This window comes from Rhodamnia argentea, chromosome 6, assembly GCF_020921035.1.
Source record: "Rhodamnia argentea isolate NSW1041297 chromosome 6, ASM2092103v1, whole genome shotgun sequence".
Taxonomy (NCBI): domain Eukaryota; kingdom Viridiplantae; phylum Streptophyta; class Magnoliopsida; order Myrtales; family Myrtaceae; genus Rhodamnia; species Rhodamnia argentea.
In genome coordinates this window covers 30,647,955-30,663,465 of record NC_063155.1, presented here as the reverse complement: position 1 = coordinate 30,663,465, position 15,511 = coordinate 30,647,955, and the positions used below count along the sequence as shown (strand labels likewise).

The 15,511-nt window shown below is 40.8% G+C and overlaps 2 protein-coding genes across 2 annotated transcripts; one reads left to right on the top strand and one right to left on the bottom strand.

The window, feature by feature from the left end:
* Positions 1-6,353: 6,353 nt before the first annotated feature.
* LOC115752204 (cytochrome P450 93B2-like) lies at positions 6,354-8,955 on the top strand. The gene is made up of 3 exons (XM_030690279.2): positions 6,354-7,122; positions 7,216-7,405; positions 8,203-8,955. Exons 1-3 carry the CDS (start codon positions 6,383-6,385, stop codon positions 8,857-8,859), a joined length of 1,587 nt encoding a protein of 528 aa, XP_030546139.2. The 5' UTR covers positions 6,354-6,382; the 3' UTR covers positions 8,860-8,955.
* Positions 8,956-13,942: 4,987 nt separating this feature from the next.
* Positions 13,943-15,276, bottom strand: LOC115752224 (protein SODIUM POTASSIUM ROOT DEFECTIVE 3-like). Its single transcript, XM_030690320.2, has 3 exons — positions 14,578-15,276; positions 14,312-14,387; positions 13,943-14,212 (listed from the first exon to the last, which is right to left on the bottom strand). The coding sequence occupies exons 1-3, from the start codon at positions 15,106-15,108 to the stop codon at positions 14,064-14,066; spliced, it is 756 nt and encodes a 251-aa protein (XP_030546180.1). The 5' UTR covers positions 15,109-15,276; the 3' UTR covers positions 13,943-14,063.
* Positions 15,277-15,511: the final 235 nt, after the last annotated feature.

The following is a 15,511-nucleotide window of genomic DNA, read 5'->3' as shown; positions in this document are numbered from 1 at the left end:
TTTAGAATAATATAATTTAATAAATAAAGTATTTTCAAGTGGTTTTGATAATGCCGCCGCAAATACCGCTTCTATTCCCGAATTAGAAAATATTTGCAAACTCACTTTTGGCTGACAATTTTTTCATATTAGATGTGCTTGTCATGTTTTAAATTTATGTGTACAAGATGGTTTACGAACTCTTGACACTTCTCTCGCCCCAATAAAGAGTGCAATTAAATTTTTATGGAGTTGTCCCCATTGTATGAAATCATGGGGAAAATTTTGTAAACAAAATGGGAGAAGGGCAAGAAGATTTCCAAAAGATATTCCGACTCGTTGGAATTCTACGTACGAGTTGCTTCGGCAAACTTTTGAATATAAAGATTTATTATGTATGTTTATTTCATAAAATATTCCCGAAATTACTTTACTTCCTCAACATTGGGACGTTTGCAAGAAAATTTTAGATATTTTGAAAATTTTTAATGATGCTACTAAGACTTTATCTGGTATTTATTATCCTACTACGCATTTATTTTTAATAGAGTGTGTTAATATTGGTAGTGTTTTTAGTGAATATAAAAATGATACCGAATTAGGTCGAACTATTTTAGTAATGCGAGAAAAATGGTTGCATTATTATTTGCAAATTCCTCTTGTCTATTTAGTTGGTATTGTTTTTTATCCACGTATTAAATTAGACGGTTTACAAGATTATTTGAATGTCTATTATCATGATTGTTTACATTTGGAAGATTCAATAGATATTTCAAATATACTAGGAGATGTTAAAGAATCTATAGTAGCATTATATGGAGAATTTTGTAGTAGATATGGTTTAAGTGATTCCGGATCTTTACAATCTACAGCCTCGCGTAGCGAATGTGGTAGTTCACTTAGTAGATGGTATAATATGCTTAAGAGTAGGCAAAAAAAACAAAAAAGGGGCAACATGTAGTATTTCTGAATTAGAAAAATATTTAACCACTCAATTTGAGTTTCGTGATGCATAACATAGTACAGATTTCGAAATCCCGAAGTGGTGGAAGAGTCACCAAATCGATTATCCAGTTCTCGCCCTCATCACTCGTCAAATATTAACAACCCCTTCTTTAACGGTTGCAGTTGAACAAACATTTAGTGCTGGAGGATTAATTTTGGACTCTCGCCGTTCAAGATTAAGCCCGGACTCTGTGGAAGCTCAAGCTTGTGTCGGCGATTGGACGAGGGCGAAATATCGACACCAAGAGTTAGATCGTGAACACGAATTTTTTAGCGATGATGTTGGAGATACCACTACCACGGGTACCACAACGGGTAGCGACGATTGACGATGAGGTAAGTTGGGGTTCTCAAAGGTAAAAGAACTACATGGGCTTTGATTCTTCTATCCCCAAGAAGATATGTAGGCGCTTAATGATAATTCATTAAGTTCAAGCTCATTCCTTCTTCTTTTTTTTTTTCCCATATTTTATTACAATGTACAATTTAATTGTATTTTATAATTTATAATTTATAATGTTTATTTTATTATTTATTATTTTAAAAATTATTATTAAAAAGGGAATCGGAATGAACCTCCGGTTCCGAAGCGGAACCGGAACCGGCCCGGAACCAGAAATATACACGGCCGGTTCCTAAACCGGAACCGGCGGTTCCACCGAACCGGCCGTGTATATATAGTAGTGCTCAAGGAACTTTCCAAAAACCCCGGAGAATATACCATGTGAACTCCCTCCAAAATTTGACCAAAAAAAAAAACTCCATCCAAATTTATTCGACCAAAAAAAAAAAAAAAAAGAACTCCATCTAATTTGGACCAAAAAAAAAAAAATAAAAATCCATCGAATTCACCGCTCTATTGCACAAGAAGAACAAGACTACCAAGCCATTGTAACAATGCCAACCTTGGATATGTTGGGAAACTACGAAGCCATCCTTGTAATAAAATTAGTTGAGGGAAAATTATCAAAAAAACATGTTAAATCTATTGCATTAGTTCATGCTTAGTCTTAAATCTTTCATTTGACCCATTTAGCCCTAAAATTTTTGACAATTTACCAATATAGTCGATCCGGCCAACTTTGACTGAAAATTAGTAACTTGGACACTGGCCATCCTTTGTGGCACGGTCGGGGTCCACCATATAAAATAAAAAAAAAACAAATAAAGAAGAAAAAATTCAGAAAAATTCTACAAAAAATTATTAAATTGAAAAAATTATCCATGTTAGGGCCGATTATGCCATGTAGGACGATCAACGCTAACTAGACCGTCATATCAACAAAATCCAGCCAAAATTGGTCGAAAGTACTGAATGGACAAATCATAAAAAAGTTTAAGACTAAATTGGCATATAATCAAAAAATTTACGATTAAATTGGTCAAATTAAAAGATTTAAGGTTGAATTGATATAAGTACAACATACTTAGGACTTTTTTTTATATAATTTTCGTGTTTAAATCAACAAGCGGCCAGTTTGAGAAGAAACTGCATCGAAGCCATTGACACCCTTACTATTGAGGTGCTGGTAAACTAACCTTCCAAACTTTAAACCGGCGACAAATGTGGTTAGTAGTTATAATCTAAGTCGAATACTTCAAAAAGGGTATTAAATCACGATGACGCCCAAATAGTGTAATTGTGCTGCTTTACCCATTTGTTGTTCAATCTTTTTTTTTCTTATAAAAAGAATCAAGAGATAAACAAACATCAAAAGAATACTTACGCAGGATATGAATGATTTTATTTATGGTGATCCCCTCCATCATTTCATTTAACCGCAGGTCCACGTGGTTGTTGGGTTGGGGCACACGGTAAGAGGGATTTGAACATTAGTACCTGAACAATTCATGGTACTCTAGCCAAGCACGAAAACGTCTTGTTTCACATTTGCCTGTGCCGATTTCAAACTTCATTCATTTTCTTGGACTATTGGGCCGGAGCTAATTGATCTTCACGAGCTACTTCATATGACCCAAAAAAAGAGGAACTATATTCAAGTACAATGGCATTGGTCGTGCAATTCTCCATGTCATTAATGATACAATATAAGGCCTTTTTTATTTTTTTTTTGGAACTCAGTCAAGCCTTCTTGAAAGCTAACAATACAACCAATTTCTTCCTATTTGGCCACAAAAGCACCCACAAAAACAAAGGGGCCAAAGAATATTTCTCAGAAAACAAAAACCACGCTGTCTTGTCGGCAAGGGTTGTTGCAACATCAGTGGATTCCCAATGGACAACGAACACCCGACAACACCGGGCATGGCAGCATCGCTGTTATCTTTACTGCGCTCCTAGACTATGTGTACGATAATTTTCGGTTGTAGTTCACTGTAACAAGCAGATATAGACTTTCATGGGATCTTCTGATTAAAGTTTAACATACCTTTATAGATGGAGAGATGATTTTCAATTAAATATCAACCTTTTTGTATGATCTCTGAGCGCCTGATCATATAGAAAACACATGCATAAAATAGTGCCGTGCTGTGAGCGTAATGATTATACATGGTGCAACTCATAGAACACGAATTATTGTGTTTGTAGGGAAAATTATCAAAAAAGCCCTAAACCTATTTCACATTTGTCAATTCAGTCCTAAATGAATTTTACCAATTTAGTCTTAAACCTTTTGTATTTGTGCCAATTCAATCTTCAACCTTTTTTTTGTGCTGATTTAGTTCTAAACCTTTCGCATTTGTACCAATTTAGCTCATTCAGTCAACTTTGACCGATTGGCGATGACGTGGATACCGGCCGACGCCGACGTGTCATTTTTAATAATATTTCAATTTTTTTTTCTCTTTCTTTGTTTTTCTTTTTTTGATTCTCCTTCATTTTCTTCCTCCGGCCACCTCCAGTCGTCGGTGTCCGGAGGACAGGGCCGGCGGGCCACCGGTGCTGGCATCACTGTGCGAGTCCGGCGTCGCCATTGTCGAGCTGGCGTAGCGAAGGCAATTGCGATGCCATGGCTAGGTGAGTCCAACATCGCTGGTGAAATATACCACGATCCTATCCTCCATGCCCGGTGACCTAAAAAGACAGCTATGATTATACCCAGAATCGACCGGCTTCGTGGATTTCAACTTAGAAGGGGCATGGGCTATGGTTTGGGTCTCATCAATGCCCTGAGACGGGGACTTGGGGGGTTCAAACAAATTGCAGAGCCTTCGGACCTTACCTTTGATGGCATCAATCAAATTGTAGATATTCTTGACAAAACCAGCTCGCTCAAAAGAGGGCTTATTGGTGTAGGGCTTCTCCGCGGGGGGCTCTGCGTGCATGGTGAATGACCTGTTGAAGAGAGACGACCTCCGCTTGGCGGAGAAATCGAAATTGGCATAGTAATTAGCCATCGAAAATTGCAAAAAGCAGGGGAAACAATCGAGCAATTCTGGCAAAAATCAAGAGCTCGACGGATGATGATGATGATTGAGAAAACAGGAAGTCTGGACAGGTGGGGAGATTCGTTTGACAATTTCCAAGTCCAATGGCGCCAGACTTACCTAGCCATGGCGTCACGGGTGCCTACGCAGGACTCACACAGTGGCACCGGGACCAGTGGACTGCCAGCTCTGTCCTCCAGCCACCAATGACGTGCTGGAGGTGGCTAGAGGAAGAAGATGAAAGAGAATAAAAAAGAAAAAGGAAAAAAAAAGAAAAAACTGCCAAAAATTGAAAAATTATTAAAATATTATCAAAAATGTCCCGTCAACGTGGCCGTCGTCCATGACAGCGCTGGCAAGTTAAAGTTGGTTGGATGGACTAAATTGGTATAAATGAGAAATGTTTAGGACTGAATCGGCCAAAAAAAAAAATTAAGACTGAATTGATACAAATGCAAAAGGTGGATGACTAAATTGGCAAAAAATTAAAGGTTTATGACTGAATTGATAAAAATACAATAAGCTTAAGACTTTTTTTTTTACAATTTTCCTTATGTTTGTACATTCTTGACATCAAATAATTGATCGATGAATAAGTGATCGAGTATTTTGACCTCACGACTTGAAACATTCACAATTCCATCGATAAATCAGAGCACCGCTATTTTCGTTTGTCCCTTCTCTGCACGCAATCTTACAAAAAGAATGAAGGGTCCCCTCGATCAAACTCCAATACCTCGTACTTTGCTTTTTTAAATTCCCTAAGAAGGCCGGGCTCATCGAAACGCCGACACCAAAGTGTCCACGTGTCGCATGATGGGGTGCTACGTCAGGAATACCTCATGGGTACCTAATATTTTTTTAAAGTCTAGGTGTCTTTGCCAACTGGACGGTTTGTTCGTTTGTTTTGCCCGCGGAAGTAAAATAAAATATTAGTTGCGGAAGACTATATCGCCCCTTTCTTTTTCTATCCCAATCTAATGCCACCATCAACATCAATAAAGGAAGGGAGCTGCTACGTGACTCAGAAGACGGATCCGGCTTTGTCCAAAAACAGGGGAAGCTCTCGGACTACGTGCGATCCTTCCACACCAACACAGCCGCGAACCTCCAACTACATCCCCACCAAAAAAAAAAAAAAAGAACCACCAACTACATGTGGAACGACGTGTCACATCTTTAACGACATCTTTGGATGAAAATTTGACGGGCACAAATTTGGGTGCTGATTCAAAATTTGTGTTTTTTTAGGAGACAAAAGAAAAGTTTGGGTCCGAAATGAGATCCGAGTCGAAGTTAGTGGTTTTTATTGGATTGGATTTAGGCATAATAATAATCATCAAGGGTGAAGGGTATGATAACTTTTCGCAAAAAAGAAAAGGAAAAGAAAAGAAGGAGAAGAAGAAGAAGATGAAGACGGCGAGGCATAGATATCTCGATCCATGCCATATATTTGTTGGATTGGGAAAAAATCATTAGATTATAATACCATCTCCTCCTTATGTGCTAACTCCAACCAGGTTGGATGGACAAAACCAAGCAAACGAGTGATGGCGAATCTCAGCACCCATGTTCCTTATTTCCCAACATTTTTAAGATGAAAGAATCAAATTCTTGAACGATCTACTTTCTCAAACAGAAAAAGGGTCCATTACACCTTATCTTTCATAAACCCTAGCAAATCACTACTCTGGAGCTATTTTGGTGTGACATTTCGGGAAAAGTCTTATAAATGTTAAGATGCGCATGTGAGTTTTATTAGTAAAGTCCCACATCAAAAAATTGATATGATGTGAAGCAGTTAATATATCTTAATTAGCCCATAACTTAATGACTTAAGTTTTTGATTAAAGGTAGGCTCAACTTAATATATTGACAGACTCTAACTTGTAAATGAGTAGCATGGCCCACCTATTTTTTGCCCACTATATAAAGGCTCGGGGTCGGAGCTCACCTTACCCCTCATTTCCTTATTTGAACTTTCACAACTATTTCGCTTTAGAAAGGCATGAAGACATTTTTTGAGGCAATGTCCCCGTCCAATCTCATCGTCCCCATCTTCGTGGTCGCCGCCACCACCGCCCTCTTCTTGATTGCCCTCAAACGAAGGCCCAACCTCCCTCCGAGCCCCAAGGCATTGCCGGTCCTTGGCCACCTCCACCTCCTCGGCCCCCTCATCCATCATTCCTTCCGAGACTTAGCAGCCCGCCACGGCCCCTTGATCAGCCTCCGCCTTGGGTCGGTGCCATGCGTCGTGGCCTCGACCCCCGACCTCGCACGGGAGCTCCTCAAGACGCATGAGCTGACGTTCGCGGCGCGCAAGCACACCGCGGCCATCGACCACCTGACCTACAAGTCGGCCTTCGCGTTCGCGCCCTACGGGCCGTACTGGAAGTTCATCAAGAAGCTGAGCCAGACCGAGCTCCTGGGGGCTCGCACCCTCAACCAGTTCCTCCCCATCCGCACCGGCGAGCTCCGACACTTCATCAGAGCCTTGAACGACAAATCTTTGAGAGGCGAGATCGTCAACGTCACGCAAGAGCTGGGGAAGTTGGCGAACAACATCATCTCTCAGATGATGCTGAGCATTCGGAGCTCCGGCGGGGACAGCCAGGCCGAAGAGGCGAGGACCCTCGCGAGGGAGGTCGCTCAGATCTTCGGCGAATTTAACGTCTCCGACTTCATCTGGTTTTGCAAGAACGTTGATTTTCAGGGCTATAAGAAGAGGTTCGAGGACATTCACAGGAGGTACGATGTTGCCCTACTTGAGTTAAGTTGACAAATACCTTTACATGCCTACACACACATATTTTGTACACGTGTCCTGTGATTGATGAACAGATATGATGCGCTGTTGGAGAGGATCATTCGAGACAGAGAGGAGTTGAGAAGGAAGAAGATAATGCGAAGAACGGAGGAAGAAGGAGGGAAAGAAGAAGTGAAGGATTTTCTGGACATGTTGCTCGACATCTACGAGGATGAGAACTCGGAGATGAAGTTGACCAGAGAGCACATTAAGGCACTGGTTTTGGTAAGGGCAAACTCATTTGTTAATTTGTTCGTAATCACCTCTCTTGGATTTTTTTTTTTTTCGGAAACTCTCTCTCTCTCTCTCTCTCTCTCTCTCTCTCTCTCTCTCTCTCTCTCTCTCTCTCGGATTCGAAAGGCAAAGAGCTGATCGAACTCTTGTTTTTCTTTTCACGAACACAATTATATAACGAGCTCGTAACTTTTTTTTTGGGCACAAGTCTATACTCACGGGATACGACATTCCGGATGTTTAACTTGTGACCGCAACAGCTTTACGTGGCTTGTTTAGGTGGTGTCATTCGATCGATGGATAGTCATTGTCTTTTGCGTTCTTCTTTGAATACTGGATGGAATGAGTGACATCACGTTAACAGGTTACGTGACATAAATCATCTCCTTAGCTTAGCTGCATAATCGTAATTCGTTATGAAATGGACCAGAATCCATAACTGATCAACTAGGAAGAGTTTAGACTATCTTTACACAAAACTTTAGTATTATTAACGTAACTAAACCTACGATGACTGAAGTAGGTAGTTTCACAAAATGAGTTTTCTAGCGAAGGCAGAGGACATGCGATATCTGCCGAGTCCCTAGGGCGTCCCTAAATATGCCGATAACTAGCGAAGCTTCTTTTGCGTTTTGAGCTAAATTTTTTGCATGTACTACGGGGCATTTTTGCGAAGCACAGAATGCATGTAGCAGAATCAGAACCGAGTATGCCAGGAGAACACGAAACTGTTTAGGCCACGGTCTGTTTCACTCACCATTTCACGAGTTTTGTCGCTCTCATCCTAGGATATATTCACCGCTGGCACCGACACGTCGGCCACTGCCATCGAGTGGGCACTGGCCGAGCTCATCAACAATCCGGTGGTGCTCAAGAAGGCCAGGGAGGAGATTAGTTCCGTCGTGGGCGGTCACAGGTTGGTGGATGAGTCCGACGTGAAATCGCTGCCGTACGTCCAGGCCATCATAAAGGAGGCGCTCCGTCTCCACCCTCCGATCCCGATGGTCGCCCGAAAGGCGGTCCAGGAATGCCAAATCAGCGGGTACGCAATCCCCAGAGACACCTTGCTGTTTGTGAACATCTGGGCTATAGCTAGAGACCCAAATGTGTGGGCCAATCCCCTGCAGTTCAGCCCAGAGAGGTTTCTCGAGCCCGCCAACTGGAATCCAGCGGGGTTGGTCGATGTGAAGGGCCAGCATTTCGAGCTGTTGCCTTTCGGGTCTGGTCGGAGGGGCTGTCCGGGGATTTCGCTCGCGATGCAGGAGTTGCCAACGACGCTGGCGGCGATGATCCAGTGCTTCGATTGGAAGCCGTGCGATCGGGACAGACAGGAAGTCAAAGCGGTCGACATGGATGAACGGTCCGGATTGACCTGTCCTAGGGCCAATGAACTGTTTTGTTTGCCTGTGTCGCGTCTGGGCTCTCTAGAGTTCTTGGGCAGCTAGAAACCCACGGGTTCATCAATTGGGTCCAAAATGCTAGAATTGGGCTTCCTTGAATCAAAATAAATATAAAGTTGTCCCCCTTCCTTTCGATTTGAAGTTTAAACTATATTTGGTTTCACATTTTGTCCAAAATGCCATAATAGTGCTTCGATTGCACCTAGTGTAAAATCCCATCTTTCTTCTCTTACAGAGTTAAAAGCCATGCTCAAATACTTGCTTCTTTTTTCTTAAACCATTTGAGGTGAGTAGAATGTGATATGTAGTCCGAGATGAACGGATCGATTTGCGTGTGTCCCGTGTCCATGAGGACATATATATCACACAAGAAAATTCTAACCTGATCACACTCTTCACAAAGCCAATGACCTATTACAAAAAAAAAAAAAATAAATAACTAAGACTAGTCCGACTCTTGAGAAAAATATAAGTTCTGTTTGTGCATGCCAAGCTCTTTTCAAAAACAAACCGATAAAGGAAAAAAAAAAAAAACAGTTTTGATGCATGCATGCATGCCAGGGCACTTGAAAATGGAGGGGCTACCTTGAAATTTGGCTCGACACGCTAGAGTTGCCGAAGACGCCGGCGGCTGCGGTCAAGATGGAGTGGACGTAAGAGGGGTCGACGAGGATGAATGGCCAGGATTGACCGCTCCGCCGGCCGGCGATCAGGTTTTAGCAATTGAGTCTCATCGTGGGCCGAATTCCTTTTGACTTACTCCTCGCTCGAAGTTCAATCAACGGAGAGCCCGGGCCTCTCAACTTGTTGTATGTAGAAATGAAAATCGCCTTGACTTAGAGAAAGCTTCGAGCGATCTGATCTTTTTCTTCCGCCGACGTAGAAAGACGCACCTTGTTAAGTGTTTTTGTGGCATCGACACTGTATCGGGAAAATTGCCAAAAAACTCCTAAACCTCTTACACTTTTATCAATTCACTCCTAAACATTTTAAGTTTACCGATTCGATCCGAAACATTTTCACTTTTTGTCAATTCAATGTTATTGGCCAGAAATCACCGGTGTGGACGTCGGCCAAACTACATGGCACCGCCGAGACCGACATGGATAATTTTTAATAATATTTTATTTTTTTAAAATATAATTTTCTTTTTTTTTCCTTTCTTTTTTCCCCTTCGGTGTCGGGTGAGGACCACCCTCACCCAGTGTTGGAGGAAAAAATGATAAAAAGAAAAATAGAAATTTTTTTAAAAAATTATCCACGTCGGCACCGGCGATGCCACGTATGACGACTAGTGTCCACGTCGGCAATTTTCGATCAATAAGACTAGATTGACAAAAGATGAAATGATTTAGGACTCCATCGACAAACTTAAAATATTTCAGATCGAATTGGTAAAAATGTAAAATGTTTAAAACTTTTTTGACAATTTTCCATTTGCTGGTAGGTAGTAAAGAGAATAACAATTCGGTAAGTGTTTTTTGTTTCTTGTGTGGTACACGAATAATTGAGTAATTATTGGAGCATTAAATAATGCAAATCAGAATACGGAAGATTCCCTCCCGTCATTATTTCAAGACAAGACTACTCACGTGATCAATATGCCAATTGATCCCCAACGTTATCCCCCAGTCCAACACTCGACAAAAATCATAATCTTTCACTGAGAAAACTTAAATCATAATCTACCCGTAATAATCAATGTTGAGAAGGGTACGAATTTGTATTTTAGTGGCACCCCGAATCGGTGTAGATTATTCAAAGTCGATTTGATTGACTAACATGTTATGTAAATCACATGGAAATAGTCATGAAAAAGTTGAGACTGAATTAATTCTCTTTACTTACGAACTGGCGAACAAAATGTCCTACTTACACCGCTTAAACATGAAGTTCCGTTATGAATTCTCTTTTCTAGGTCAGTGGCTTCAAGTTTTAGATTGAACTATCTAGGGCGAGATGATCGACTTATGTTACAACTTGTTACAATATTCTTTTTGAACTCCATTCTAGAAGTGTAAGTGGACATATAGGGATGCGAATCTCCAAGGGTCGCACATGTTCAAGAAGGTCCATCCATGGTGGGCTATCACATACTATGCTCGTCTTCATTTCTCTGGTTGTTATGTAGGGTTTTCTTAAAAAGGTTCCAATCATAATGAAACTAATTCACATCGTCCTCAACGTCGAAAGTAATCAGTGAAGCACATGATGGGTGTTTCTTATTGCCCCCAAAAGCTGAGGAACCGAACAAAAAAGCTTTTTGAATCTTATTTTGTTTGTCTTGTCTTGAAACCCTCGGAATTTTTTTTTTCTTTGGGTCCATCGCATTCACCTTTCTCCTTTACTATCTACTTTAGCTGGCTGATTTGGACGTCGCAGCTCTGTGGTTTCTTTTTTTACCAAAGCCCCAAAGAAAGAATATGGATAGATGCAATTTTAGGGTACAACGATGGCCGTTCTTCGTTTAGGGACTGTTTTGTTTTCGTTGATTCAGTTTAAAAAATCGTGTAGAGAGTTATTTGAGCTCCAAGTTTGTGGTCTGGTTCTAAATAAGACTGATTTGTTGTTACTAAGGTGATATTAAAATGGAATCCCCAATTAGTTTCATTGTTCTTTCAGATAGTGAAAACTTTGTCTTTCAAGTAAATACCAACATCATCAAACATAAGAAATTTACTCATTTTCGTGAAAACAGTTTCCTTGCAAATATTTTGCGCTAATTGACATATCATCATCCGTTGGCTATAGCAAAATTTTTAATGATGGTATCCATGTATCCATTATGCCCAACTGTAACTTAGCATAGAAATCAAAATATCCCTCTCAATCTTTGAAAAGGAGAAACAAATTAGTAACGTACAACTTTGAAAAGAAATAATTTCCATCCATAGTGCGCCGACCAAAAAAATAAAGAAACCCTAAATTTCTGATCCGGCGGATATTATTCATAAGGTGGATTGACGGGTGGATCTCTCCTCTCTTCCTTTTTTTTTTTTTCTCCCACTTCTTTCCCTCTTTCCTCCAAGCCGGGCACGTCACAGTCAAAGAAATAAAAGGTGACAAAAAAAGAGATAAATAAAAACAAAAGAAAAAGGCAGAAAATAAACTCGAAACTCCTCAATAACATCATGGAGAGAGAGAGAGAGAGAGAGAGAGAGAGAGAGAGAGAGAGAGATGTCTGAATTGTTGCCTTTTTGTTCTATACCGACCAATTCAAAGGTTTCGTGTCTCCTTTGTATCCTGAATCTGGTTAAAAGATGACCTAAGTTTCAAAAAGCACGAAATAAAAGCAGATGCATAAAGATGGCAAAAAAGATAACAATGGCCCCCACCATCCCCTCCATAATTTGGAATTGAGTCGTACCCAAAACCCATTTGATCTATTTGGGAAAAGCAACATATGGTCCAAGAAGATTATAAGGTTAATATCCAATCAAGAAAGCGTGGACCGACTCAAGATGTTTTTCCCAATTTAAGAACCAACTTCCAATTGTCCTTTTACATTTCTTCTATGGTCGCAAAAAGTTTCCTTCGAGGAAAACAAAATTAATCTCAAAGTGGACTTTCAATTTCTAGTTGTTCGATTTGCTTTTGTCAGGTGTTCCTAGATTGCACAAACACCAGCACCAAAATATGTCTACTCCTGGCGCTCTTCCTATTTAATAGCCACTTAAGGCACACTCAAACAAAATTAATCTGGGTTTTCCTAGTTATTTAATCTCAGTCTTGTTTTGTATACCGTCCTTAGTAAATTCAAATTATATCGTCGGCATGAGTGCATCATAATTTAAGGATATGTACATTACACTCCATGCATTATTACAAAGTACTTATCACATGCACATCCTTTGTGGAAATGAATAATGGAAAATGACACAAATGGTCCTTGAATTTTGGTCTAATTTATAATGCGGTCAATGAACGTTTAATTTGTTCAATGTGGTCCCTAGATTTTAGCTTAATGTGCAATGTGGTCACTGAACTTTTAATTTGTTTAATATGATCTCTAGACTTTTTGTTCATGTTCGATTTAATCCTTTATGAAAATGTTTAATACTTTTCTTGAACTTGAAGTAATGGAAGGGTAATTATCGAACATTTTCATATAATTTAGGGATTAAATTAAACATATACTAAAAGTCTAGGGATCACATTGAATAAATTAAAAATTCAATGACCACATTAAACAAATTAAAAGTTCAAAAATCATATTGCTCATTAAGTCGGAGTTCAATGACCATTTGTGTTATTATCCTAGTCAAGAATTATTACACTTAGAGCGAATACGAGAAAATTCCATCATTAATCTCCCCCGAGATCTCAAATTCAAGTGTGTGGTATGAATTAGTCCGTTATGATTAGAAAGAATGGGGTCAAGTTACTATGAATCAATGAAGTTTCCTAATTTTTTTCTAATTCTTTTTACCTCTTTCTCCCAAATGGAGGAACCACTCATATCATTGAATGGAACGCCCAACTGATTGCAGACAAGGAAAAAGAGTTCGTGTGTACGCAAACAAATGTGACCACCACCTCACTCATGATCAGTGACCACCTCTATCCACTACATCATCATCATCATCATCATCATCATCATACATACGTGGCTCATGCACGCGAGCTTCAGCCTTTGCTCGTCAAGAAAATGATGGAGAGCCTCAGGCTTTGCCATCAGATTAAGCTTTACTACTAGTTAAATCCATCTTTTCATCTTACTTAACTGGTTGAGCAAGGATCTTCGCTGGAATTAATTTCATTGAATGAACTTTAGTTTAGTGGGTTCATCGTGACAGAATTAAGAATGATAGAAGTGTTCAAACAATTGCTGGGTGACCAAAGGGTTGTTTTTTATCACACGATCATCTTGCAAAAAGCGACCGATCGGAATTATGTGCGTAAACAACTTCCGACAAGTATTCTTTAGCCGTGGGCTGAAATGAATAGGAGAATACATGTTCAGAATCGCCGAGATCTCATTGTTTGTTTCAAGAAGAATAAGATATCGGGGCCTCGCCAGTACCAAACGGACCTGCTCCGCCTTTTGTACATGTAACATAGATCAAGATTCTTGTCATATGGAAACATGACGTGTCTTTCGGAATTTAATTTACAAAGCACACAGCCATACATGTTTCAGATTATGAAGATAAAACGCACGGGAGGGGGGGCTCCTGCAACTGCAACCCTAACCTGGGAATTCATTTAGACAGAAAGGGAAACAACATCAGAGATTTAAGTCAGGCAGATCAGGAAGGTGAAGAAGAAGAGGTGGTTGAAGATGGCCAGAGCTGGGCGGTCTTCACCCGAGAGACGCTGGCGAGAACACCAAAGGGCGTCACGTCTCCCTTCACCGTTACTTTCTTAGTCTCCATATCGATGCTGAACGACGTCACTCCTGCACAGAAACCAGCCAACGCCACCACTTGCGCCCATTAATATCTGTGGACTATTATGCCGGGGGATGGACTGTTCCAGAGGTGTTTGGAAAACCCACCTTCCATTTTGGACAAGTGTTTCCTCACTTTGCTCTCGCATCCCTTGCAGTGAAGCGACACTCTCAAAACCACGACCTGCAAGCGAGCGATACCTCCAAAGTAAACATAACTTTACAGCTAACACAACAGGATTCAACATTTTAAAGGTTCAAAGAAATTTGGATACTTCAATAGTTCGTTCTATGAGCAATTGCCAAAGAGAGTTTGAATCAAGATTACTCGACAACAGAAGGGAGATTATAAGATGACCCATAATCGCACGAACCTGGTCGCGTGATCGAGCAGAATAAGAGGCTTTGAGAGATGAAGAATCACTGGACCCGACCTCGCACTTCGTCTTGCTATTGGCTGGTGGAATGGGTACCAATGCGGACGAGACCCGACCTGACTCGGAAACCCAGTCGACGAAGGGCTTGTCGCTCAGCAAATACCGGGCCGACGAACCACGAGGCGTGCCACTCGCGAGGTCGTAAACGTCAGCTGAGCTTTTCCTGCGGGTGTACTCGTGGTGATCGCCGCTGGTGATCAGCTTCGTGGACGACGAGCAAGTGCTCCTCCTGGGTCTTTCGGAATAAGGCCTCGGAGTGAAGGGCAGCTGGTGGGAGGAACAAGGCATGTATCCGGTGATCAGGTGGTGTTTCTGGCGATCCCGAAGCTGCTGCTGCTGATGGTGATGGTGGCGGCGGTGGCGGTCGATGGGCCTAGTGGTGCCGTGTCGGACCATGGAACGTTGGTCCAAGCTCGTGCATATCGCTGTGGACGCTGGCGATGCACAGAACAGATCCATCTTCTTCATTTTTTTACTTTCTTGAGTGTGTGTTTATGAGTTTTTCGTGGAGAAGAAGATGATGAAATGTGGTTTCAGATAAGCATGTGAAATGAGGACGACTTGGAAGAGAGAAAGCTTCTAGGTGAGGGCAACCCCTCTTGCTTTTAAAGTTGGCGGATGAGAGAGAGAGAGAGAGAGAGAGAGAGAGAGGGGATGTTTCCACCTCTTCTTATTTCTTAAATTATAGTGTCTCCCTTCGGTGAGTAAAAATTGGGTAATATACATAAATGATTAAAATCGTACATGTTACTAAGATAGTCGTGTCAAAAAGTTCTCAAACCACAAATAATTTGTGTAGAAAAGATTTCCAAACATGTTACTAAGATAGTCGTGTCAAAAAGTTCTCAAACCATAAATTATTTGTATAGAA

Excerpts from the sequence above, each read along its gene's own strand:
- LOC115752204 (XM_030690279.2), top strand. The coding sequence starts at position 6,383 with ATGAAGACATTTTTTGAGGCAATGTCCCCGTCCAATCTCATCGTCCCC. Across the intron at positions 7,123-7,215 it reads TTCGAGGACATTCACAGGAG|ATATGATGCGCTGTTGGAGA; the intron begins GTACGATGTTGC and ends ATTGATGAACAG. Across the intron at positions 7,406-8,202 it reads ACATTAAGGCACTGGTTTTG|GATATATTCACCGCTGGCAC; the intron begins GTAAGGGCAAAC and ends CTCTCATCCTAG.
- LOC115752224 (XM_030690320.2), bottom strand. The coding sequence starts at position 15,108 with ATGAAGAAGATGGATCTGTTCTGTGCATCGCCAGCGTCCACAGCGATA. Across the intron at positions 14,388-14,577 it reads CTGCTCGATCACGCGACCAG|GTCGTGGTTTTGAGAGTGTC; the intron begins GTTCGTGCGATT and ends GCTCGCTTGCAG. Across the intron at positions 14,213-14,311 it reads ACACTTGTCCAAAATGGAAG|GAGTGACGTCGTTCAGCATC; the intron begins GTGGGTTTTCCA and ends GTTTCTGTGCAG.